At 47.5% G+C, this 24,118-nt stretch overlaps 1 protein-coding gene across 7 annotated transcripts in view; it reads right to left on the minus strand.

The window, feature by feature from the left end:
* MED12 (mediator complex subunit 12) overlaps positions 1-24,118 on the minus strand; it is a 956,599-nt gene that overhangs the window by 491,252 nt on the left and 441,229 nt on the right. For all 7 annotated transcript variants that reach the window (XM_085608424.1, XM_085608427.1, XM_085608421.1 and 4 more), the window contains one exon: positions 7,627-7,854. In XM_085608424.1, coding sequence (XP_085464550.1) covers positions 7,627-7,854 — 228 coding nt within the window. The remainder of the gene's footprint in view (positions 1-7,626; positions 7,855-24,118) is intronic.

Consider the following 24,118-nt stretch of genomic DNA (forward strand, 5'->3'; position numbering starts at 1 on the left):
AATGGGGAAGGGGGCCCTCTGGTTGGTGCCTGCTGGTGAGCAGGCCACTTGGTTGTGGGAGCAAAGCTCCTGGACTTAAGCTCAGGGCAAATGGGGAAACAAAGTAGCACCAAAGGTGCACCCTCAGAGGCACTAGGGCGGCCGGATGCATGGTGTTGTTTTGACATTGGGCTCCCTGTTTGAAATGGGGAACCTCCAGTTTGCAAAGGAACTTCAGGCTTGGGGACGAAGGTCTTCTGGTTGCGACCACCACTTCGAGAGGTAAGTTGGAAAGTTAGGGGTTGGTTAGGCACCATCGGTTTGGCCACCCAAGGCCGTGGGGCATCAGGTGAAAAGGTGACTTTTGGGGCCGGATCTTCTTAACAGCTCCGTGTCGCGGTTGGGGAGACCTGGATTTCGGCGACAGGCGGCGGCTGGAAGCTTGAGGCAGGTCAGGGGTCACTGGACCTCGGGTTAGGATCGCGGGGGGACCTCCTCGTGGTGTTTTCCTACTCGAGCTCGGCCCATGGACGGCAGGTGCAGAGTGAGGCGGATTTGCGGTGTCCGGCTGGTGTTCAAGAGAGACAGTCTTTGTGGTTGAAGGCAGGCAGCTCCTCCGTGGTTTTCGAGGTTGCTGGCTGCAGGACACACCGGGATTTCGCAGGAGCAGGTTCGAGGTAGAGACAGGCCGGTAGGGCTGGGGCCAAGTCAGTGGGCGTCTTCCTCTTGTTGGCTGCTGCACGGCTGTTCGGTCCTTCTTCTTGTAGTTTCTTCTTGTCTGAGGAAGCAAGGTTCAGGAGTGCCCTTAAATACTAGATTTAAGCGCGTTACAAGTAGGTAAAAAGTAGGGACCAATGGGTCCCTTCCCTGGGGTGGGTACACCTCTCTTCCTCACTTGTTTTTCCCACCGGTTCTTCCGCTCAAAGTGGGGGTCAGAACCAGTAGGGACCAGTTACTGAAAGCTGCAAGTGGCCTTGGGAAGCTCACAAAGGCGGCAGGCCTTTGAAGCTTCCCCTTCATGAACCCTGTCTTTCCTGGGGGAGAAGGCTTGGCACCTCGTTACAGGATGTGCATTGTTTCAGGCCCCAGAGATCAGCAGGTTCTCGACTCAGGGGTCCAGAAACATGTCTGGTGGTGGCAGCTGAAAGCAGCCACTCAGCCTGGACACTAGTGGTAGGTTAGTTTTCAGGGGAACTCTCTAAGATGCCATTTGTGTGCATTTTTCATTAAATCCTACACTGGCATCAGTGTTGGTTTAATATGCTGAGAAGCTTGATACAAAACTTCTCAGTTTTGAGAGTAGCCATTATGGTGCTGTGGAGGACAAACTCCCAGCACCATATACTCTTAATGGCAGCAAAGCACTTACAATGTCTAAGAATGGCCTTAGACAATGTAGGGGTAGAGGGCTCATGCACCTGTACCCTCACCACTGGTATAGCACACCCAGCTAGACGGGTGACTGATCTATGCCAGGGCAGTGGGTTGTAGGCATGGCACACAGATGTGTGCCATGTCGACTCTTCACTTTGTTCTGCACCAAAACATGCACTCTGCAAAGGCAGTGTGTGAGTGTAAGGGTACAGGACCTCTAAGGGTGGTACAATAAGTGCTGCAGCCCTTGGAGGCCTTCTCTGGTCGCAGTGCCCTGGGTACCTCTAGTACCATTTACCAGGGGCTGACCTATGGCCAGAGATGCCAATTGGGTTTAGGCTTCAATGCAGTTTTAGGGAAAGAACATAGGCTCTTGGTACCTGATCAGCAGGAGCCCAGGGGCACACTCAGTCAAAGCACATCAGCAATTCAGCAAATAGTGGGGGGCAACCATGCAGAAAGAGGGCACAGATTCTGATACACTGGCACTGGCATTATTCTTCCTTTAGCTATCTCCACAAGGTCGGAGAACCAAGTTTGCCTTGCCCATTGGGGGCAGATGAAACTAGTTGCATTTCTCTATCACGGGTGAGGTACTGGAGGGAAGGTGTATGCTAATTTTCCTGACTACTCTGCTGGCAAAGCTTTGGCGTCTTGCATTTTCCTGGGATGCAAAAAGATTTGTTGACCGTGTACCCCACCTTCTGAATATCATGTCTACCACCTGTTTCAGTTCCCACTAATGGGAATTGCTAGCTTATCTGTTTAACCTATCGTCCTCTGAATGTTCTACTCCTGGCAGATGTTATGTTAATATAATTTATATTGCGCACAAATCATCCCGGGAGGGGTATCTCGGCGTGAGCAAGAACACAGATAGAGCGGAGACTACTGAGCGCAGTCTTAAGTAGTTTTCTGACTTGGAGAGGTCCAGAGCATATTGGGATGTGTAGGGGTAATCTGCTCCAAAACAGCTAGATAAGAGAAAGATCTGCCCCCTGTATGGGTCCTTTTGACCCATGGGACTATCAATAGCACTACTAGATGGACAATAGAGAGGAGCCCAGAAGATAAGTAGCGGGAGCCTTTCCCAATCAGGGAGTTGTGTGTCATGCAACCTTTTTTAAATGATCCTTTTAAGGACTGGTAGCCATTAAAGCGGGCGCAATAAAGGGCAGGAGGGAGTTCCAGAGGGAAGTTGATAATGAGATATCTACAAGATGGCGGGCACTGAAGATTGGGCTTCACCACACATCCCCCACCTGAGGTGTGAGGTTGGCAAAGGTGGGCACACCTTCTGGGCTGTCCTGAATTTCCTGCCTGTCTTCCTGCAGAGAAGGGGATGACACAGGAAGTGGGCCTGCTCCTGATAGCAGAAGAAGCTAGGCGTCACGTTGTAAAGGCAGCAAAGCCTTTGAAGCTCCCCTACCACAGATGGCTCTTTCTGACCCAGGGAAGGTGTGAACTCCTCTGCCCAGGAACTGCTTTGTTTCTGGGCCCTCTGAGGAAAGGCTCCCACAGCAGGGGTCCAGAAACCTATCTCATGACAGCAGGCTGGTGTTCACCAGTAAGGAACCCACCTGTAATTGGTTTGGTATAGGGGTCACCTCTAGAAGTGACCTCTGAGTGCATGGGATAACAAATTTGACACTGGAATCAATGCAGGTTTATTATTCTGAGACGTTTGATACCAAACATTGCAGGATTCAGTAACGCCATTATGGTGTCAGGAAACTCCCAATGACCAGTTTCTAGACCATTTACTCAGTATGGCTTTACTGTACACTTCTAATATCTAAGAATGGCCTTAGATATTATAGGGACCTATCTGCTCATGCAGATAGTTCCTCACATGAGGTATAGTGTATCCTGTCTTAAGAGTGACTTATCTGGGCCTCATGCAGGGCCGGGCAAGCATGGCACACAGGGATGTGTGCCTTGTTGACTTCACTTTTAGGTGCCACACAACATGCAGGCTGCAATGGCAGGGGTGCACGTTTGCTGTGACAGGTCCCCAAGGGTGGCATAATACATGCTGCAGCCCTCAGAGGGCTTTGCCTGGCTACCATGCCCTTGGTACCATAGGTACCCCTAGGGACTTACAAGTAGGCCAGAATTGTGCCAATTGTGGCAACAATGGTACACCTTAGGGAAAGAACACAGGCCTTGGGAACCTGATTTGGAGGGACCTAGGGCACACTCAAAGTGCATCAGGTATCTAGCAAAAATGAAGGGGGCAACCATGCAAAAAGGGCACTTTCCTACACTCAACAGATGTTCTTTCATTATCAAATTATAGAGTCCTCCATAGGCTTGCAACTGCCTTTTAACCAGTCACACAGTGTTTCGACTGAAATCCACAAAATCTACCCAGGATTGACAAGAGGTTTTGTGAGTCTCTCCTAGTTTAATCCTGTACTCCTCAGTGGGGAGTCTAAAGCCCTCAACCAAGGTATCCTTCATGAGGTTATAGGGCTAAGCATCTTCCTAATTCAGTGTCAGGAGTCTTTCCCTGCACTTTCCTGAGAATAAATCCCACGGTAGAAAGCCAAAGCGTCTCTGGTGTAACTTTCTCATTTTACAAGCCCTCTCAAAGTCTGTAAATCATGTTGTGTTGTGTTGTCATCAACTTCAACATATTTGGGGACAATCGTTTTGGGGACTGTGGGATCAAAAGTTTCCTCTCTTTCCCTATTTAGTTTGTGCTGCCACCAGTCATGGGTACTAGACCCTTCTCAGCCCTCTCTTTTTCTCTAGCCAGGATTTTGGCTTCAATGGCTGCTCTTCTGGATTCTCTCTCAAGGGCTAGTCGCTCAAAGAATACTTCTTCTACTAGTTCTTTTCCTGCCTGGAGTTGCCGGACCAACCCACAGGAGGCAAAGGCACTTGAGGTACAGTTCTAGGGTAGATGTGAGGGGGTACCTCATCACCTTCTCTAGTGAGTTTAGGGCGACAATCTCCTGGAGTACTGTCTCCACTTTCATGCTCACTGCCCACCTCTTCTAAAGGGGTGTCAGGGTCTTCTATTAACTAGGCTGAATCAAGCTCTGCCAGGAGCTCCTGGAGTTGTATCTTGGCAGAATTTGAGCCAGTAACAAGTTTATTTCCCTTACAGAGCAGTCTAAGCTGACTCATGTTGAGGTGCGGATAAGGGGTCAGTTTGAATTACTGTACTATTCCCTCTGACAAAGCCATGCTCAGCACTGTGGGGACCTCTTAAGAAAATTACAGAACAAATCCTAAACACTTTAAGGCCTAACTGACTAGTAGGCTTTTTAAATCTCTAATGCAATGGACTGGGGGTGGGGTGGGGTGTTGGGGGACAAACAGTTCAGTTTAGTACATTCAGAAAGAAAACATCTACAAATTGCAAAATAATATATATTTGACTTAAGACAATTGTGGATTTCTTTGAGGAATCACATATTGATAAAGTGGTATCAGCAAATGAAAGTCTTATATCCCACCGCTGAATCACCAATGTAGGAAGCTGGCTTTTTATTTAGATTACCAATGTACGGGCACACCATGCAAGAAGTCCAGATGACCCTTACTGATTTACAGAGGCTTATATTAACAATCCCAAGAGCTCTAGCTGCGGTAGTCGAGCACCTTAGGCTTATTAGAGGAGAGTGTTGAGGAATTGTTGTACACTCAGAGTCAATGAATGAGACACACCCAAAAAGAAACCAGAGACCAATTTAGTAAAATAACACAGATTTGTATATATTTTTAGACACCAAGATCATCGGAATCAGGAAAGTACTTTCAGAGATAGGATTTTTACAGAAAAATAGTCGAATGCACAAATAACGGTTTTTGAGGCATGAGCCTTTAACGTGGTAATGTTGTCCTATAGGAAAAACATATACTGCATACATATACTTGCAAACGTTTCCTGAGGGTGTCTTTTGGGACTTGAGGTGCTTAGGGGCCAAGGTCTAAGAAAGCTCCAGCTGCTTCTGTTTACCTGCCCTGGTGAGTCCGGACACAGAGGTGCTGATTAATGTGTAGCACTCAAGGCTGCCAACACAAAGTCAATCACAGGGTACCTTAAAAAGAAAAGCTGCAAGTGGGGACTTGGGAACAAGTCCATCAGCGCCCAAAGGGGGTTTGGCTTAGAGGGTCTCTGGGGCAAGGGGGCACAGTCAGTTTATGTGAACTCAGGCTGTAGGGCTCAGGTGCAGATGGGTTTTGTCCAGCGGGTAACTTGTGTTGGAGGCTCCCATTTTATTTGGATGACCTTGAGAGGGAACGAAAACAGGACAGCAGGGCCACTCTTTGTGTAGGCCTTATTGATACTGAAGTCCTTCGTCTGCAGGTCAGCTGTAGCATCGGTGGTGTCTAGGCTGGACACTCAACAAGCCCTGGTTCCTGCAAATGCTCCGTTACCCAGGGTAATGGTGCTGTGAAGCTCCTGTAGGGCGGTGGGGCCTAGCATCTTTAAACTCGCTCAAGAGATGGGACTGACCTCCTAGAACCACAGTGACCCCCCTCCTGGCGGGATGCTCCATCAGTGGACCCGTGGTGAGAATAACAGAGCACCAGGCAAGTGCGGTCAGTGCCTGCAGATGCAGGAGAGTGGCTCCTGCAACCTAAGGGAGATACTGCTTGGTTGTTGAAGCGCTGGACAGTCCTCCAAGGGTTTAGGGAGGTTTTTCAGCTTCTGGATGAGTCGGTCTTCATGGTTGTTGCAGCGCAAGCAGCCAGGCAGGGTTTGGTGCCAGTTTTGGTGCTTGCAGGCTGCGTGTTTTGGTGCAGAATACAGTGAAGTGTTAATATGGCACACCCTGTGTGCCAAGCCTACAAGCCACTGCCCTGGCATAGGTAAGCCACCCCTCTAGCTGGGTGCACTATACCAGTGGTGAGGGGACAGGTGCATGAGCCCTGTACCCCTATAGTGTCTAGGTCATTTCTTAGACATTGTAAGTGCAGTGATGCCATACAGAGTATATGGTGCTGGGAGTTTGTCATTGCGAACGCCACAGCACCATAATGGCTTTACTGAAAACTGGGAAGTTTGGTATCAATTTTCTCAGGACATTAAACCCACACTTAAAGTAGAAAACGTTATCCAGAAAGTAATCTGCAAAGTAATTCAAAGTAATCTCTCAGTAATTTCCACTGTGTTGAAAGCAGTTACAAAGCTGTAACAAAGTCATTTTCCTTCAGCCTGCTTGTAAAGTTCAACCTGCCTTGACAATGACCATACACACTTACCTGTGCCCAGCTTACTTGTTTCTAGGAAATAAATACAACTAAATAATATTTTTATACAAACACAATTGGTCTGAGTTCAGTCTGAGTGGGTGACATCATTTGCTGCCTGAGTGTATACAACAAATGCTTAACACTACCCTCTGATAAAGCCTTACTTCTCGCCCACACTACCACAAATAGAGAGTAAGGTGTTATCTACTTTTAACTCTGGCTACCTTTGGGGTTCCACTGGACTCTGTAAATGTTGTAGACTTGTAAAGCGCACAGCTACCCCAGCAACGGGGCGTCCCGGCGCTGTAGACCGCTGGGGAACCCGTCCTGGCTATCCCTGTGAGATGGTCCCCTTCTGGGTATCTCCAAGGTGAAACCAGGCATCCCCGGCGTCTGTGGGGGGCCGTTGTAGAGATGAGGCAAGCTTAATGCCCAGAGTTGCCGAGTGTGTTCCTGGTTAGAGGAGGTACCGAGGCGAGAATTACCAAGTCCGTTTTGACCCTGGTCCACGACCCTGCCGCGTCGGGAAATGAACCCTGGTCCCTGGCCGATTCTCTGCTTACGGGTCTGCCGCCTCTAACTAATGAGCCACACCTCTCCTCTGTGCACACTATACCTCACTTTGGTATAGTATATACAGAGCCAGCTTCCTATGGGATCACCTAGCATCAGGAAATTGTGTATATATCTGCAGGGTGTCCCATGGCCCAGACCCGTGTGGCAAGTGACTTGACCTTAAATGGAAGAGACTATCCGGGTGTGAAAATATCTGTGCAACGCGAAAGTTAAGCATGTTGGTACCCTCGAAATAAGCCCAACAATAAACATAACTGGAATAAAGAAGTGAAGAGAAAACATGAAGAGAAAATAGCAGATAAACCCCTGCCCCTAAGAAGGAAGGAAAAGTCTAAGCCACAGAGCCAAGCCTGCACATGCAGGTTTATGAAGAAATCAGAATGAAGATGGAGTTATGAAACTAAAAGTTTGAGAGGCACTCCTGCATCACTGAGCACCCAGGCAAAGAAGTCAAAAGCATTAAACAGTGGCGTGCGGAGTACTTACCGATCCGGGTCATGGTGCCCCACGCACACATGCATAAGAGCGTTGCACACAAAGCTGTAGCGGTTTGCTGGGTTGTCATTAAGGATCTTGCCCAGCATTGCGTAGCTGAAGTTGTGAGCTGATGGATTCACAATTGCGTCAATCATGAACTCAGGCTCCCATAGCAGATTGGAGTCAGACGGCTCCACGTTACAGTGGATGGTATTCTTCACCTTGGAGCAGAAATCGCTGGGAGGTAACAAACAAGATGAGGAGATGTGAGCATGACATGCCAAAGAAGGACAGTACAGAACAAAAAGTCACCTATTAAAATGGATCAAACTAAAACAAATAGTTTACAGATATATTTCTGCGATGCAATTAATGATCATCATGTTTTCACATATTTTCTGCTCTTTTCCTGGCCCCTCAAGATAGCATATGTCCTATCAGTATGTAATGAACAATGTATTTACCTTCAGTAACGATCTTTTTGGTGGACACTCTAATCGCAGATTCCTCGCTTGTAGAATATCCCCAGGGACCAGAATATTTTTCGGCATTGCCCCTGCATGACAGTAGGTGGCATTGTGCCGCTCCGCTTTCTCTCAAAGAGAAGGCTGGAGCCACGTGTACACACCGTCTGAGCACTCAGAAGCGAAGCCCAAAAACCAACTGCTAGTGCTAGAGTGCAGATCTCTAAGTTGAGAACTTTTTGTATGGAAAAGAGTTCATTCCAGAGAATGGTGAAGGGTGTTGAGGAATCTATAGTTAGATAGATTAGCTACAACAAAGAGCATTACATTTTCATGGATATGTTTAGCCACATCAGTAGAATAGGTACCAAAGCAGAACCGAACCCATGGTAGGTCTGCGGAATGACTCTGGTTAAAAAGTTCTGCAGGACCAAACAGCCAAAATGTCCCTCCTGTTGGACCTTGCTCTCAAGGCACTAGTGCTCTGTGAATGTGTGCACTGAAGCCCATGCTGCGGCCTAACAAATATGCAGGACACAACCTATGATTCTCTACTATTGGGGTGTCGGGGGATAAAAGGAAAACATGGACAGTCTACGTTTGCACCCTCCCACATATGACAGGCACGACAGCAAGCAAACTAGATATAAAAAGGGAAATTTCCTAATCCTGGGAACGCTAAAGTCCCTATCTGGCTTATAGTCAAAATATGACCACGATATTATGGATGAAGGGTAGGGTATGGGATCCACGAGATGTATAAATGTAGTTTCCTTGCAACAGCCTGAAATGGACGTTTAATCTACTTTGTGGCGCGGTCACGGATGGAAAAATATAGTCTTCTACACCATTTAGAGGAAGAAAAGAGTTGGGAACCTTTAACACCGTTTTTCAAGAATTTTTCAATATTTTATTTCGTAATTAAAAACACTGTTAGGCTATTTGCGGCATCGGCAGGTGCTCTAGAATATATTTCTCATCTGCTCTGCGCACCACGTGTCTACGCAACAATACATTCTGTTGGACAGCACCTTTTCAGCAATGATCTACATTTCACATCAGTCTACCGCACCCCATGACCACGCCACAATGAGGATCACACGCTCATTATGGGCCGGTACTAGGAAACTCCATTTACCTACCACAAGTGCAGCATGATCTTTCACATGAGCTGGAATTTAACAGGTAACAAGGAGCATGGTCTTTGAGCTTCGCAGTCCTTCTTTGTCCTTATTGTCTAATTTCATAGATTCCTTGTTTATCTATTGTTACAGGACCATATAATAGGTGTCGAAGAAGCATTTCTCTGTTCAACAGCAAGAATAAACAAACAACTGGGTATTGCTGGCTGTGTGTTTGGTAGGCCTGCATTAATAGCATAGCAAAATAGGGATCCTGATGAAAGCCGCAGACCCTGGACGGGACAGCCGGCTGAAACAGGTTAACCTGTTTGATACAGGAGTGCTTCCTGTAAAACTATAGGAAGCCAGCACATCATTTGAGGATTCTTTCCACGAATGGGCAATGATGAAATATGACACCCAGGAGGAGTGTGAGGTCATACCTTTCCATTTTTTAACCGACTTGCAAACTTTGACAAATGTTCATGAGTAATATCGTCCAATTCTGATTTTAAGCCAAATATCCGGGGTAGGCAGTCTGTGTGCTAACGCAGAAGAGGTGGGCTGGACCCTGGTAGAATAGGCCCCTGATGCTTCTGGTGGCTGCATCTAGGCCAACATGTAGCAGATAATGAGGAGGACTATCCTCCTGAACAAAGTCAGCTTCTGCCGCTTTTTGTCCCAGTGAACACCACTAAGAGTTGAACATCCATCTGATGGTCTTTGTACCGATTAATATAAAAGCTCAATGCTCTTCTATGGTTCAAACAATGGAGTCTCCTCCTCTTTTAAAGAGTAAATAACGCCGTAAAAGTGATGGACAGTCCAATATGAAAGTGAGTCACAATCTCTGTTAGAAAGGCCGTTCTAGACTTCAGGCACCAGTCAGTCCGTAAATAATAAGGTTGTGTAGTGCGGCTGGACTCTAAAGCTTGAGAATCACTCATGTGTAGAGCTGAAGTTATCGCTATGAGAAAGACGGTCAATATTAGGCAAGAAAGGACCAAACTGAGGTTCCACTGAGGCATCAGAAAGGGTTTAGGAGGGAAGTAAACTAAACCTTTGAGGAATTGCAACACAATGTGTGATCAAAGACAGTTGGTTTGGTAAATGCAGAAAGGCCGAAAGCAGAAAAGACAATGTTACTTATCCAGTAAGCATCTGTTCGTGGCATGTGGTGCTGTAGATTCACATGCTGTGCATACTCCTGCCATCTAGTGTTTGGCCTGGATGTGTGCAAGATGTTCTTCAAAAAGTCTTTCGAGTCACGAGGTACTGTAACTCCTCTTCTTGCTGGTAATGCGCATGGTCATCAACACCAGTGTTAGATTGCTTTCATGCCGGGCGGGTGAGGGTGGTAAGTGAAATGAGAAATTGTATGGGGGTGTCCATGCAAAGAAAGAGGAAAGTGAGATAGAAAGAGGATAGCAACAGCCACAGGCGTCTGGGGAGGAGGGTGAGCACGTCACAAACAGATGCTCACTGGGTAAGTAACATTTTCCATTTGACGAATGTGTGGCTGCAGAAACACATGCTGTGCACAGACCATAGGTCTTCAATCGGTGAGGTGCAACCCCCAGGGGGGCCGTGGATTACTGGGAAGGGAGGCGCGCATTCCCAGGCCTCACTTCTGCCTGGAATCCAAAACGTTTGGTTTTGTAAAAAGACAACCATCCCGGGACGGTTAATGCAGATTGTTAAAATGGTTCAGCTGAAGCTTCATTAATTGAGTTTCCTGTGCTGTGAAAGGAGAAAGCGGGGCACAAAGGTAAACATTCCTTCGTGCCAGAGTGCCTACTTGCCTGAAGGAAATGCAAATGTGTGCTATGAGTTAATCTGCAAATGTAAAGGATGCTTGGGTGCCGGTTCTGGCTTTAATTGTGTGAATCACTCCTAACATTGTGATGGCAAAGATTATTTGTTTTGGAGTAGTAGTGCAAAGAGTTAACAACTGGGCTGTGAAGTGCATACTTTTAATCGTAATTGTATTTACACAGCGCTTAGCACCCCTGAGGTGGTGTTGAAGTGACAGTTAAGTAAAAAGAAATTGCATTACAGATCCTCTGCCGTTACTAAAATCTATATTTAGGAAGCAACATTTTTCGTAAAACTATTTGCACATTTTGTAGCAGTCTATCTTATACTGTGTGTAATACAAGTAATGGTAAATAATGGTTAATTTCGTCCTTTAACATCGTGACTATATCATATGCTGACTATACTCAGCTGGTATTGGCCCTAGACAAAAATACGACACTGGCTGAGGAAAACCTCTGCCACTGCCTCACAGCTGTCTTCCACTGGATGAAGACAAACCACCTGAGGTGCAACTCTGAAAAAACAGAAATTATGCCATTAGGGAAGGGTAACAACTTCTGCCCCACTCAATGGTGGCCAGCTGATACGTCCTCCTTTCCCCCCCCCAACACGAACTACTGCCAACGAAAGGGGTGTCAGATTCGATTCTGCTTTGTCTTTCCATCAACAGGCCCTATCTGTAGCTGGCACCTGCTTTCACTTAATCAAATCACTAAAAAAGTTTTTTGATCTACTCCCCTTTTCGACAAGGCAAAGGTTGCTACAGCCTTGATCACTTCCGGACTGGACTATTGCAACAGCCTTTATGCAGGAACTAATAAATCAGTCCTTCATAAACTTCAGATGGTTCAACACGCTGCAGCAAGATTAGTGCTCAAATGGCCCAGGAAATCCTCCGCATCAGCCGCCCTTAAAACACTACACTGGCTTCCTGTTCACAAAAGAAAATAGTTCAGACTTTTAATAATCTCTTTTAGAAGCTTTCATTCCTCTGGCCCCCAGTATATTCGATCTAGGTTTACCCACTACGTACCTTGCCGTACGCTTAGATCTTCTAACGCTAATCTCTTAAAACCCCCAACCTTCAAATGTATCTACAAATGAGGAAAATCGATTGCTGTATTAGGCACAAAGGCTTTGAACCAACTCCCTTGTAACCTCATCCAGTCAGAAACTCTCTTTAGAAAGTCCCTTAAAACCTGGATTTTCACCTCCTCGGATGCCTGACGCAGAGCCTTGATCCAACTCTTTCAATCCGGTCTCTCAGTAGCTGTTGCGTCATACCTGCAACTCAATCAGCTATAGCGCCATGATGCTCCAGGGAGCAACAGCTGCACACCATAAATACACCTAACATAACATAACAGTGCTTTCTGTCACAGGTGTGACCTTGTAAGCCAAAAATGCACAATTCACTCCTCTCCACTGCACCCCAAATTTAATTCTGTGGCTCTCTGGTTACACACAGAGTTTTTCAGTGCATTAACTAATCGAGGTTTCATAATGTACTACAGTGCATTTCGAACTGAGTAGCAACGTTTTTTAATTTATCTTTAATTGAAGCTACCCATTATTTTATATGTAGGTACCTGTGATGAAGACCTAAAAAATGAAAACAATATTTTGGGGCTTATTTATGAGAGGCTAGCGCCGCCAGTGTCACTTTTTTTGAAGCTCCGGCGACACAAGCGTCTAAATCATATCTGTGAGACGACGCAAGATAACCCTGCGTGGCTTTGCATGGCCTCATGGATATGGCGTACGACAAAGCAGCGCAAGTCGCTGCATTACCTTACTTTGCACCAAGGAGCCATTGCAGGGGCATTGCAGTGGGTGTTCCCACGCAACACCCATGAATTTTGACGCTGCCCCAGATTTACAAAATTACGTAAACCTGGGGCAGCACCAAAACCTTACGCCTCCCCACAGCAGGTGTAAAGAGGAGAAATGTCTTAATTTCTCCATGTTGTTTTCCTCTTTCTGCATTCTGTAGCACACATAGAAAGAGGAAAACGCCTCTCGGGATTGTTTTTGTGCAGGAAGGTGCTCCTCCTTTAGCTATCCTGGTACCCGGACCCAGTTGGAGACTGGCGAGGGTCCCAGGGATGCTAGAGAGCCCTTCGGATTTGGGGGGTCAATGTGACCAACCCGTGGGTCCTGGCTGGGGTCTTCAAAGACTAGCGGCCTCTGGCAAGGCGTAAATGCGAGGAAGGCTGCAGCAGCCAAAAACAGATGGGAGCGCTGACCGGTAAGCCTTGCTACCGGGGGCCAGTGTTGCAGGTGGGGGCCTTCGAAGGGTGGCTGAACTCGAGGGCTACTTTTTCCACCCCTGACTCACTGAGGTGATGCGGTGCCGTGGGCTGCTGAGGATGATGATGACTGTGGCCCACTGTTCTCAGGTGGGCAGTGGCAGCTGAGAAGCAGGCACTTGCCCGCCCTGGGCAGAGCAGAGGCATAAGCGACATGCAGTGGCCGGTGAGCAGAGGACCGCACGCGGGGTGGTCTGGGCCCAAAAGTGGACACCGACTGGTGGAGAACGGTCTACAGAGCGAGGGCCATTGAGACCAATATAACCGTGGAGGGGTCCGCTCTCGCCATCCTCGTGTTCTGGCTAAATCCAGGGGTGTTGCAACGAGAGGCAAATGAAATCCTATACCCAAGGGCCCTCTTGCTGCGGACCTGCTGGGCTTTCGCGAGGACTCATCAGCCTACAGATGCTTGGGGGCACAGGCAGGGGCCTAGTGGCTTAGCATGACGGCGTGTGGCACCCTGAACATACCGAAAACTGTGGGCGGGCCAGGATGGACAGTAAAAAAGCAAGTCCCCACATTCATTGATCCAGCAGAAGTCTTGCCTCAGTCTCTACCTGCAGGCCCGGAGAGAGGAACGAAGGATATGAGGCCCATTAAGACTGGAGAACAAGCCTGTAAGGGAACTGAGACGGCTGGAGGTGTGAAGTAAGAGCAGCACGTTCTGGCTGGAGCAAGTCACTCTATCATAATCTATTGAAGTGGGGGCTGCAGGATGGCACCGGTCACTCATTCCTACTTGGAAACTATGTCAGTCAAGAGGGATCTGTTGCAAGAACTGCAAATGTTACGGAGGGAGGTGCAGAAATTAAAGATAGAGCAGACACCCTAGAAAATCACAAATATCCAGAGATGAAGAAACAAACAGCTTCAACAAGAGATCATGCATTTCACAGATCTACAATTCATTCACCAGGCCCACACCGAAGATCATGAAAATAGGTCACAACGTAACAAAATAAAGATCAGGGTGGCTCCTAGGGCTGCTGAGGTGGAAGATATTTGAGAATATATGTGACAGCTCTCGTCGTCCAGATCCTTTGAGATACGCAGGCCACAGATATACGCCTAGATAAGGTGCAAAAGGGGGGGGCCACCATGATCTGGAAAATTACTTCAACCGGACATATTGACGTGTTCACGACTTTCCCCTGAAATAAGGTATTCTATGCAGAGTCAGAGACATGAACCTGATACAGTTCAGTGGCCACCCACTGCAGTTGTTTCAGGATCTTTCAGCTATCACACTTCAGAAAAGGTGGAAGTTTCGTCCAGTAATGAAATGGTTACTTACCAGTAGGAGTAGTTTTGCAGCTTGAAGAATTTTCTGGACTTACATGTTGTGCATTATTCCACCATCTAGTGGTTGGGTCCAGAGTTGTCTTTTTTTTTTTTTTCTCTTGTTTTGGTCGCTGACGACCCTCATTTGGTGCCAGATACGTCCCCTGTGTGACGTCAGACGTTATCCTGGAGCTCGACATGCGTGGTAGCCGTCTTCGGATTCTTTTTTCTGTACTTATTTCTATTTTGTAGTCCTAGAGATGGTTATTAAAGAACTGATGTAATCATTTGTTTCCCACCTGTTTGTTTTGCTTGTAGGGGAGGCAGGGTGGGTCGCATGTGAATCCAGAAAATTCTTCAAGCAACAAAATTACTCCTACTGGTAAGAAACCATTTAGTTTTGCAGCGTGAATCCTTTTCTGGATTCAAATGCTGTTCATTAGATTATGTAGCAGTTTCTCCCGTGCTTGGGAAAGTGTGGTGAGAGAAAGACCTTGCAAACAGGTGTTGAAGCACCTTCTGTCCAATTTGAGCTTCCTTACTCATTTGTATGTGCCCACAGTAATGTTTTGTAAAAGTGTGTGGCGATGCCCATGTTACTGCTGCACAATTAATGTCAATGGGTACATTGGCCATGAAAGCTAGGGTTGCTCCCTTCTTTCAAGTGGAGTGAGCTGTTGGTCGTATTGTTAGTGCTTTTGTGGCATAGGCATAACATGATTGGAGGGTCTGTACTATCCATTGTGCAATTGTAGCCTTTGTGACCGGTGATCCTGTGTTGGTATGTGTGTAGGCGACAAACAACTGTTTTGTTTTGCGTATATGTTCGGTCTTTGGCAGATAATACTTCTTAACATTGTTTGAGGCTATACTGTATGTGCGGACACATGTTGTAATGTCCTGTGCTGCTTCTTTGTGTGTACTTTCCAACAGACTCTCTCTCGGTTGGTTCCTGGCTCTTTTCTGGCATTCATTGATGGTTCTCTCTGGGTAGTCGCGCTTCCTCAACTTATCACAGATCTTTTGCCTGGTTCTTATACTCGCTTAAGTCACTACAATTGTGTCTCAGGCGGAGGAATTGGCTATATGAGAGGTTGTCCCTGAGAGGGCGCGGATGAAAGCTGTTGTAGGATAAAAGGCTGTTTTTAGATGTAGCTTTGAAAAAGGTTCTCGTTTTGATCCTGTCATTTTCAATGTAAATAGTTATATCCAGGAAATCTAGTTGTTTTTTGTCTGTAGTGTAGGTGAACTTAAGACATTGGTCTCTTGTATTGATCCATCTGTGGAAGTCTTGTAGATTCTCTGTTAACTTCCCAGATTACAATTATATCGTCAATGTAACACTTCTAGAAGCGTATTTTTGGCAGGAAGGGGTTAGTCACATTGTGTATAAAGGTAGTCTCAACATTACTCACATACAGCCCTGCCACACTTGGAGCAAATGTACTGCCCCTTGATGTACCGTGGCATTGTAGGTATAGGGTGTCATTATACTAAAAAATAAGCCCTATGATGATGCTGTCATGTTTTTAAACCTGGCGGATTATCAAGATATACCGCCACTGACCTATATACGTGAATGAGGGTTTTTTGCAAACCCTGGTTACTCAGGTCAAGTGATCCATTCCCTATTTGATATTGAGCATTACTCCAAGGAAGCTGAATGGATCACAACCTCTTCCTTCTCCCTCCACCTGATGAATCGCTTGTATTAACTATACCAAAGTGAGGTATAGTGTGCACAGAGTCCAGTGGAACCCCAAAGGTAGGCAGGGGTAAAAGTAGATAGCACCTTACTCTCTATTTGTGGTAGTGTGGTCGAGCAGTAAGGCAGAATCAGAGGACAGTGTTAAGCATTTGTTGTACACAGTCAACAAATGAATTCCCACACTCAAAGACTGAACTTCAGACCAATTATTTTTGTATAAAAATATTCTTTTAGTTATTTTATTTTCTAGAACCAAGCAAGCCTGGCACAGGTAAGTGATAAGTACTTTGCAGTAAATATAGTTTGTAACACAGTTTGGATTGCAATTGTAAATGCACTTTGTTTTGACTTACAGTATTGTTTCTGAGAAATGCAATGCTTTGTAAATACAGTACATTAAATTTGTATAGAATTTTTAATAAGATTACAGATAAGTTACTTTTGAGATTACTTTTCTGACTCAGAGTAGTATACCTGGATACTACTTTGGGGCATTTCCTGTAAACAGGTAAGTAAAATAGTTTTTGTTAAATAGTACCATTTTAAAGAATTTCTTTAGATTTTCCAACTCCACAATTAAAAAAAAAAATCACAGAAAAACAGTCAATGTTATAATACAGGAACATAGTGTTATCGGTTTTGGGGGAAGTATTTGGTAGTGGGAGTTGAGGTTCAGGAGTTAGACTCAGGGGTCCCCCAGGGTCAAGGATGCACTCTAGTTACACCCTCAGTGGCACTAGAGCAGCCGGGTGCAGAGTGCTGAGGCCCAATGTTATCCAATGGGGGCTAGCGGGCCTCCGGATGGTAGCTGCTTACGAGCAGGCCACTGGGTTGTGGGATCCAAGCACATGGTGTTAGGCTCAGGGCAAAAGGGGGATCCTGTTTGGCACACAAAGTGCACCCTCAGCAGCGGTGGGGTGGCTGGGTGCAGGGTGCTGGTTTGGCGTTGGGTGCCCTGTTTTCAATGGGGCTTTTCAGTTTTAGTTTTCAGCTGGGGCTTTTCAGTTTTAGTTTTCAGCTGAAGGCTCGGTCCAGGAAGACTTCAAGGAGGAACCAACAGCTGGGCAGGTAAGTTGAAGGGCTCGGGACGTAGGTGCACCTCAGGTTCTTTTCTCCAGGGCGCAGGGTGCCTGTATGCTGGGGTGTCTTGAGTTTGGATTTCACCTTACCGGGCCACTCATGGTTGGGGGGGTGGGGGGTCTCCGTGCAGAGGCTCCAGGCGACGTTAGGGAGTCCTGGAGGGGTCAACCCATGGTGGACTCGGATTCTGGAGAGCTGGGGGACCTCGCTGGGACCGGTGGGCCACTCGAACTCGGGCCGTAGGCGACGGGTGCAGTGGTGGTTCCAGGTGTCAAGTTTCTTTTTTCTCAGCAGGCTCAGAGTCTTTCTTTGGTGTTTCTTCTGAACAGAGCTGCTGTTCACAGGAGATTCAGTCTTTGTTTAAGGCAGTCAGTCCTCCCAGTGGTTCTGGTGGTCGCTGGCTGCAGGACAAGATGTTTTTTGGTGCCGGATCTCAGGAAACTGCAGACGGGGAGGTAGGGCTGGGGCCAAGTCAGTTGTTCTCTGCAGTCTCCTCTGCTATGCATCTTCTTTCGTACTTTTTCTTCTTAGGTTGCAGGAATCTGCCTTCTTGGTTCAGGGCTGCCCCCTAAATACTGTATTTAGGGGGCGTTTTAGGGGTCTTGAGGTCAGTAGCCAATCTTAGGGTGACTACACCAAGGGTGTGTTCACCCCACGTGGGGGAGTTAACACAATCCCTAGTCCTGATTGGGGAGTACCTGTCATCTGCAATATGGTGAGCACTGAAGAGTGGGCTTCACCTTGCCTCCCCCAACTGAGGGGTGGGGTTGGCAGAGGTGGGCACACCTTTTGCGCTGGCTAGTTTCTCCCTCCCGTCTTCCTGCCGAAAAGGAGGGGAGACATGAAGGGGCCTGCTCCTGATAGCAGGAGAGGCTGGGGGTCACATTACAAAGGCTGCCAGGCCTTTGAAGCTCCCCTGCCACAGATGGCTCTTCCTGGCCTGGGGAAGGTGTGACCAACTCTGCCCAGAAAAGGCTTTGTTGCTGGGCTCGGGAAGTGTAGGCTCCCACCCTAGGGGTCCAGAAACCTATCTCGTGGTGGTAGGCTGGTGTGTCCCAGCCAGGGAACCCACCAGAGGCTGGTCGTTTTTCAGGGGGCATCTTGCATTTTTCATTAAATCCTACACTGGCATCGGTGTGGGTTTAATGTGCTGAGACGTTCGATACCAAACTTCCCAGTTTTCAGTGTAGCCCTTATGGTGCTATGGCGTTCGTAATGACAAGCTCCCAGCATCATATACTCTTAATGGCAGCACTGCACTTACAATGTCTAAGAATAGATTTAGGCACTGTAGGGGTACATGGGTCATGCACATGTACCCTCACCACTGATATAGTGACCCAGTTAGAGGGGTGACTGATCTATGCCAGGGCAGTGGGTTGTAGGCATTGCACACAGGGATGTGTGTCATGTCGACTTTTCACTTAGTTCTGCACCAAAACACGCAGTCTGCAAAGGCAGTGTGTGAGTGTCAGGGTACAGGGCCTCTAAGGGTGGCACAGTAAGTGCTGCAGCCTTTAGAGGTCTTCCCTGGTCACAGTGCCCTGGGTACCTGTGGTACCATTTACCAGGGGCTGACCTGTGGCTAGAGATGCCAATTGGGTTAGTTTTGGGGAAAGAACACAGGCCCTTGGAACCTGATTGGGAACACCTCCCTTCCTCACTTGGTTTTCCCGCTGATTCTCCCGCCTAAAGCGGGTGTCAGAACCGGTGGTGACCAGTTGCTGGAAGCAGCAAAAGGCATGGGGAAGCTCACCAATGGGACAAGCCTTTGAAGCTTCCCCTTTGTGGACTCTGCCCATTCTGGGGGAGGAGGCTTGGCACCTCGTCCCAGGATGTGCAGTGTTTCAGACCCCCGAGAGCATGCAGGCTCTCGACCCAGCGGTCCAGAAACATGTCTGATGGTGGCAGCTGAAAGCAGCCACTCAGCCTGGACACTAGTAGTAGGTCGTTTTTCAGGGGGCAACTCCAAGATGCCCTCTGTGTGCATGTTCCATTAAATCCCACACAGGCATCTGTGTGGGTTTAATGTGCTGAGAAGTTTGATACCAAACTTCTCCGTTTTCAGTGTAGCCATTATGGTGCTGTGGAGTTCATAATGAGAAACTCCCAGCACCATATACTCTTAATGGCAGCAAAGCACTTATAATGTCTAAGAATGGCCTTAGACATTGTAGGGGTACAAGGCTAATGCACCTGTACCCCCACCACTGGTATAGTGCACCCAGCTAGAAGGGTGACTGATCCATGCCAGCGCAGTGGGTTGTAGGCATGGGATGTGTGCCATGTCTACTCTTCACTTTGTTCTGCACCAAAACATGCAGCCTGCAAAGGCAGTGTGGGAGTGTAAAGGTACAGGGCCTCTAAGGGTGGCACAATAAGTGCTGCAGCCCTTAGAGACCACCCCTGGTCACAGTGCCCTGGGTACCGGTGGTACCATATACCAGGGACTGACCTGTGGCCAGAGAGTGTCGATTGGGTTTGGTCTCCAATGCAGTTTTAGAGAAAGAACGTGGGCCCTGGGTACCTGATTGGCAGGAGCCCATGGCACACTCAGTCAAAGCACATCAGCAGTTCAGCAAAAAGTGGGGGCAACCATGTAAAAAGGGGGCACTTTTTCAACATATCCCCTGAAATTGGTCACTTTAAATGTAAAAGGGCTTAACAACCCTGTCAAGAGGCATGCTGTACTCTCATATCGAGAGCATTCTCAGGCAGACATTTACCTTCTTCAGAAGATGCACTTGATCGCAGGAGATTGACAGTGGTTAAAGTATAGAACTTTTCGGCACCAGTTTTACTCTTCCATGGGCTGCAAAATGGCAGGGCTAGTAATCATACTCTTGTGATCCTCCCGGCTGAAAATTTGACCCAAACTGGTGGAGATTAGGGGTTGTCTTCTTGTGTATTGCATACAGTTAGGCACACGGGCACTCATGAGTGTATCGCTTGGATCCAAGAGATGGGCCTGAGAGACTTATGGAGAGAACATCACCTCAAAACCCGAGGCTATACTTTTTACTCAAATGCACATAGGTCCTATGCTCACCTCAATTGCTTTCTAGGCTCTAAAGAGTTACAGCAATGGCTTACATCAGTGGAAAAAGAGTCAAGATCCCTTTCAGACCACTCTGCGGTTGCTTATCCCACAAGTGGGCAACACTCCTAGACAGTGGCGATTGAGGAAGATGCCGTTGCAGCGATCAGGGACAGTACACCAGATCAAAAAAGCTATTACTGATTATCTCAGCACCAATGATAACCCTGACATGGCCGCCTCCATCTTATGGGATGCCCTGAAGGCAGTCAGCCAGGGTGAGTTTATAGCAGGATCTGCATCAGAGAATAGATTAAGAAAGGGCAGAAGTGAGGCATTAAAATAACAAGGGTGGGACCTAGAGCGCCTCAAATCACTGCACCGGGGCTCTGAGGGTAAGGCGACAGCTAGAAACCGATAGGAAACAGGTGGCGGGATGAGATCTAGATAGGGCTGAACATTCCCTACTCCGATTAAAGCACTGTTACAGAGGGGAAAACAAGTGTGGGAGGCTATTGGCAAATAAGCTCAAGGCCCAAAGGCAAGCTGTGAGGGTTGACTCTTTGATGGCAGAAGAGGGGGTACTTACTGAGGGGGGTGGTCCGATCTCCTCCAAATCCAGAGATTTCTATAAAGATCTATAATCCGAACAGCTTCTTCATTCTGAAAACCCAGCCCTTTACCTTCAAAACGCAAATATAACCCACCTGACTGGGGAACAAGCGGCATCGCTTGTTTGCCCGATCGGTGTAGAGGAGGTCATAGCTGTCATCTCCAGACAGAAAACTCCCAAGTCTCCAGGCCCGATGGATTCCCAGCATGCTTCTATAATAACTTCTGTGCCAAGTTGGCCCCTGTCCTCACAAGGCTTTTTAACTCTATCTCTGGTTCAGCCTCGATTCCACCTTTGATGCTAGAGGTGACAATTATTATCCCTAAACCTGGCAAGGACAGTAGACACAGCACAAATTACAGACCAATCTCTTTGCTAAAAATGGACGCTACATTTTTCACTGGCATCCTAGCGGCCCAACTTAACCCCTTCATGCAGGGGTTGGTGACCCCGGACCAGGCGAGCTTCGGTACCCAAAGACACAAAACACAAAAAGATTTATACGCATCATAGACAAGGCCAATCACGTCAAACGAGAACTAATGCTACTCTTGGTTGAGGACACTGGCCAATTTTGGATTAGGGGAGCAATTTCGCTCCTGGGTCTGGAGTAATTATGGGACACCGAAAGCTACAGTGAGAGTTAAAGGAGGTGGCTCTTCATTCTTAATGATAAGATGAGGCCTATGGCAGGGGTGCACTCTGTTACCCCTCTTATTTGCACTCTGTATGGAGCCATTCCCACAGAGTGAGAGATCATCCCAAAATCAATGGGGTACTCTTCTGGGGGAGGAACATCTTATTAGTTTATACGCAGATGATGTTAAGGTTGCTCTAGATGACCCTCCGGATACACTACCGTACTTTCTGGGAGAGATGAGGGAGTTTGGAGAGGTGTTGGATTTTGGCATGAACCTCCATAAGTTGTAGGCTTTCAACATCTCAGTCTTGCCAGACACAATGGCACATTTAACAAAGAATTATCCACTGCAGTGGGCAGCCGGATCCATCCCATACCTAGGATTGCAGTTGGCCACAAAGAAAATAAAAATCGTCAATTATAGAGATCTGTTAAAACAGGTGCAGCCCGACATGGCCCGTTGGCGATCCTACCCGTTATCCCTGCTGGGCTGAGTCACAGTGCTGAAGATTATGATCTTCCCCAGGATTTTCTTCCTCTTTCAGACTATTCCTTTAACACATCCGCCGGGTATAATCGTTTCCTTACAGGTCCTTAACCCCTTCGATGCTCATGACGGAACGGTTCCGTCATGAGCATCAGTTGGGCTGTGCTCATGACGGAACCGCACCGTCATAAGCACAGCCCCCGGGGGAAGCGCTGGCGCTCCCCCCTGGGGCATCGATCGTGCCCCCACAGAGGGGGGTGGCAGCGGAAGATCTTCCGCTGCCACCCCCGAGCCCCCCCACGCTTCCCCATGACGTCAGCGCGCACAGCGCGCGCCGGCGTCATCAGGAAGCGCTGGGATGCCTGGAAGCCATTTGTTTCCAGGCGTCCCAGGGAGGAGACGGTGAGTTTTGTGCTCCGGTGGGGCCGCGGGGGGGATTTTCAAAGTATTGAGGCATCGGGGGAGAGGAAAGAGTATTTCCTCTCCCCTGATGTCTCAATACAGGGCATTCCTGCTCCACGATCGCGCACAGCGTCGCGATCGTGGAGCAGGGATGCCCCACTAGACACCATGGATGTGTGTTTCCGTATTTGGGGAGCGACCCCTTGGGCAAGGGTCGCTTCCTTTGCCCCCATAACAATTGGAAGTCTTTTCTGCCCCCTCTGGGGGCAGATCGGTTTATTTTTTCGCCGTTTCTGCTCCCAGGGGGGGCAGAAAAGCCCACTGGACACCAGAGATATAAATATTATTGTAGGAAGCGACCCCTTGGGCAAGGGTCGCTTCCTGGGCCCCCTAATTCATTTGAAGACTTTTCTGCCCCCTGTGGGGGCAGATCGGTTTAATTTTTTTGCCGTTTCCGCTCCCAGGGGGGGGCAGAAAAGCCCACTAGACACCAGGGATCTGTTTGTTATTGTAGGAAGCGACCCCTTGGGCAAGGGTCGCTTCCTGGGCCCCCAATTTTTTTTGAAGACTTTTCTGCCCCCTCTGGGGGCAGATCGGTTTAATTTTTTTGCCGTTTCTGCTCCCAGGGGGGGCAGAAAAGCCCACTAGACCCCTCACTTCCAGGGTGCAATTTTTTATAATATGTATTTGGCTCACCCGCCCCAGGACTGAGTAGCCCCACCTGGCACACAACCCGATTGACCATTTGGGTAGTGACATAGCATGTTATAATGTTTATTGTTATATTTTTTGTGAATTGCAATTGTAATGTTTTTTTTTTTTACTTTTTTGTTCTAGGTGAAGGCTTTTGCTCTTTTCAGTTTGCCGTTTTGTTCTGTTTGATTAGTTTGGTAAGAGACTTTTTTTTGTACAATGTAAATGTGTTTGATTTCTCTCCCTGTTTTTTTTTTGCAAATGGTGTAATAATAGCAGTATGTTTGGTTTTTGAGTGTCAAAAACTTTTTGCATTGGTGCTCGATGTGTATTTTGTTGTCTTGTGAGTAATTTGTTTTTTTTTCTTCTTTCTAGTTGGATATCGTTGGTTTTTGCTGTGTCACTGCAGAGTTGGTTTCTGGTGAGTGCAGCTGTCTCTTGTAATTGAATTGTATAGTTTTTGAGTACATTGATCTTTGTGATAAAGGTACACATTTCTTTACTTACTTGGTTTGCACATTGTTGGTTGTTGTTGACTTGTTTGTGCAGTCTTCTATCTTAGTAAGTATAATGGCTAGCCGCAGGATTACTGCTCAGCAGGTTGTTGGTTTGCTGTTTGAGTCTTCCTCTGATATTGGTTCAGAGACTGACTCTGCATCTGAGGGAGAGGAGGCAGGGGACGATTCTGGCAGTGAGTTGTCTCTCCGTATGGAGTCATCGGATGATGAAGATACTCTTAGTGCAGATGAAGTGCCTGTGTTAGTGGAGGAGACTGATGTGCCGATAGTGCGGCAAGAGGCATCTGGGCTGCAGCCTGGGGCTGCAAGGCTTCCCGTTGGTGTAGTGCG

Source organism: Triturus cristatus, chromosome 5_2 (assembly GCF_964204655.1).
Source record: "Triturus cristatus chromosome 5_2, aTriCri1.1, whole genome shotgun sequence".
NCBI lineage: Eukaryota > Metazoa > Chordata > Amphibia > Caudata > Salamandridae > Triturus > Triturus cristatus.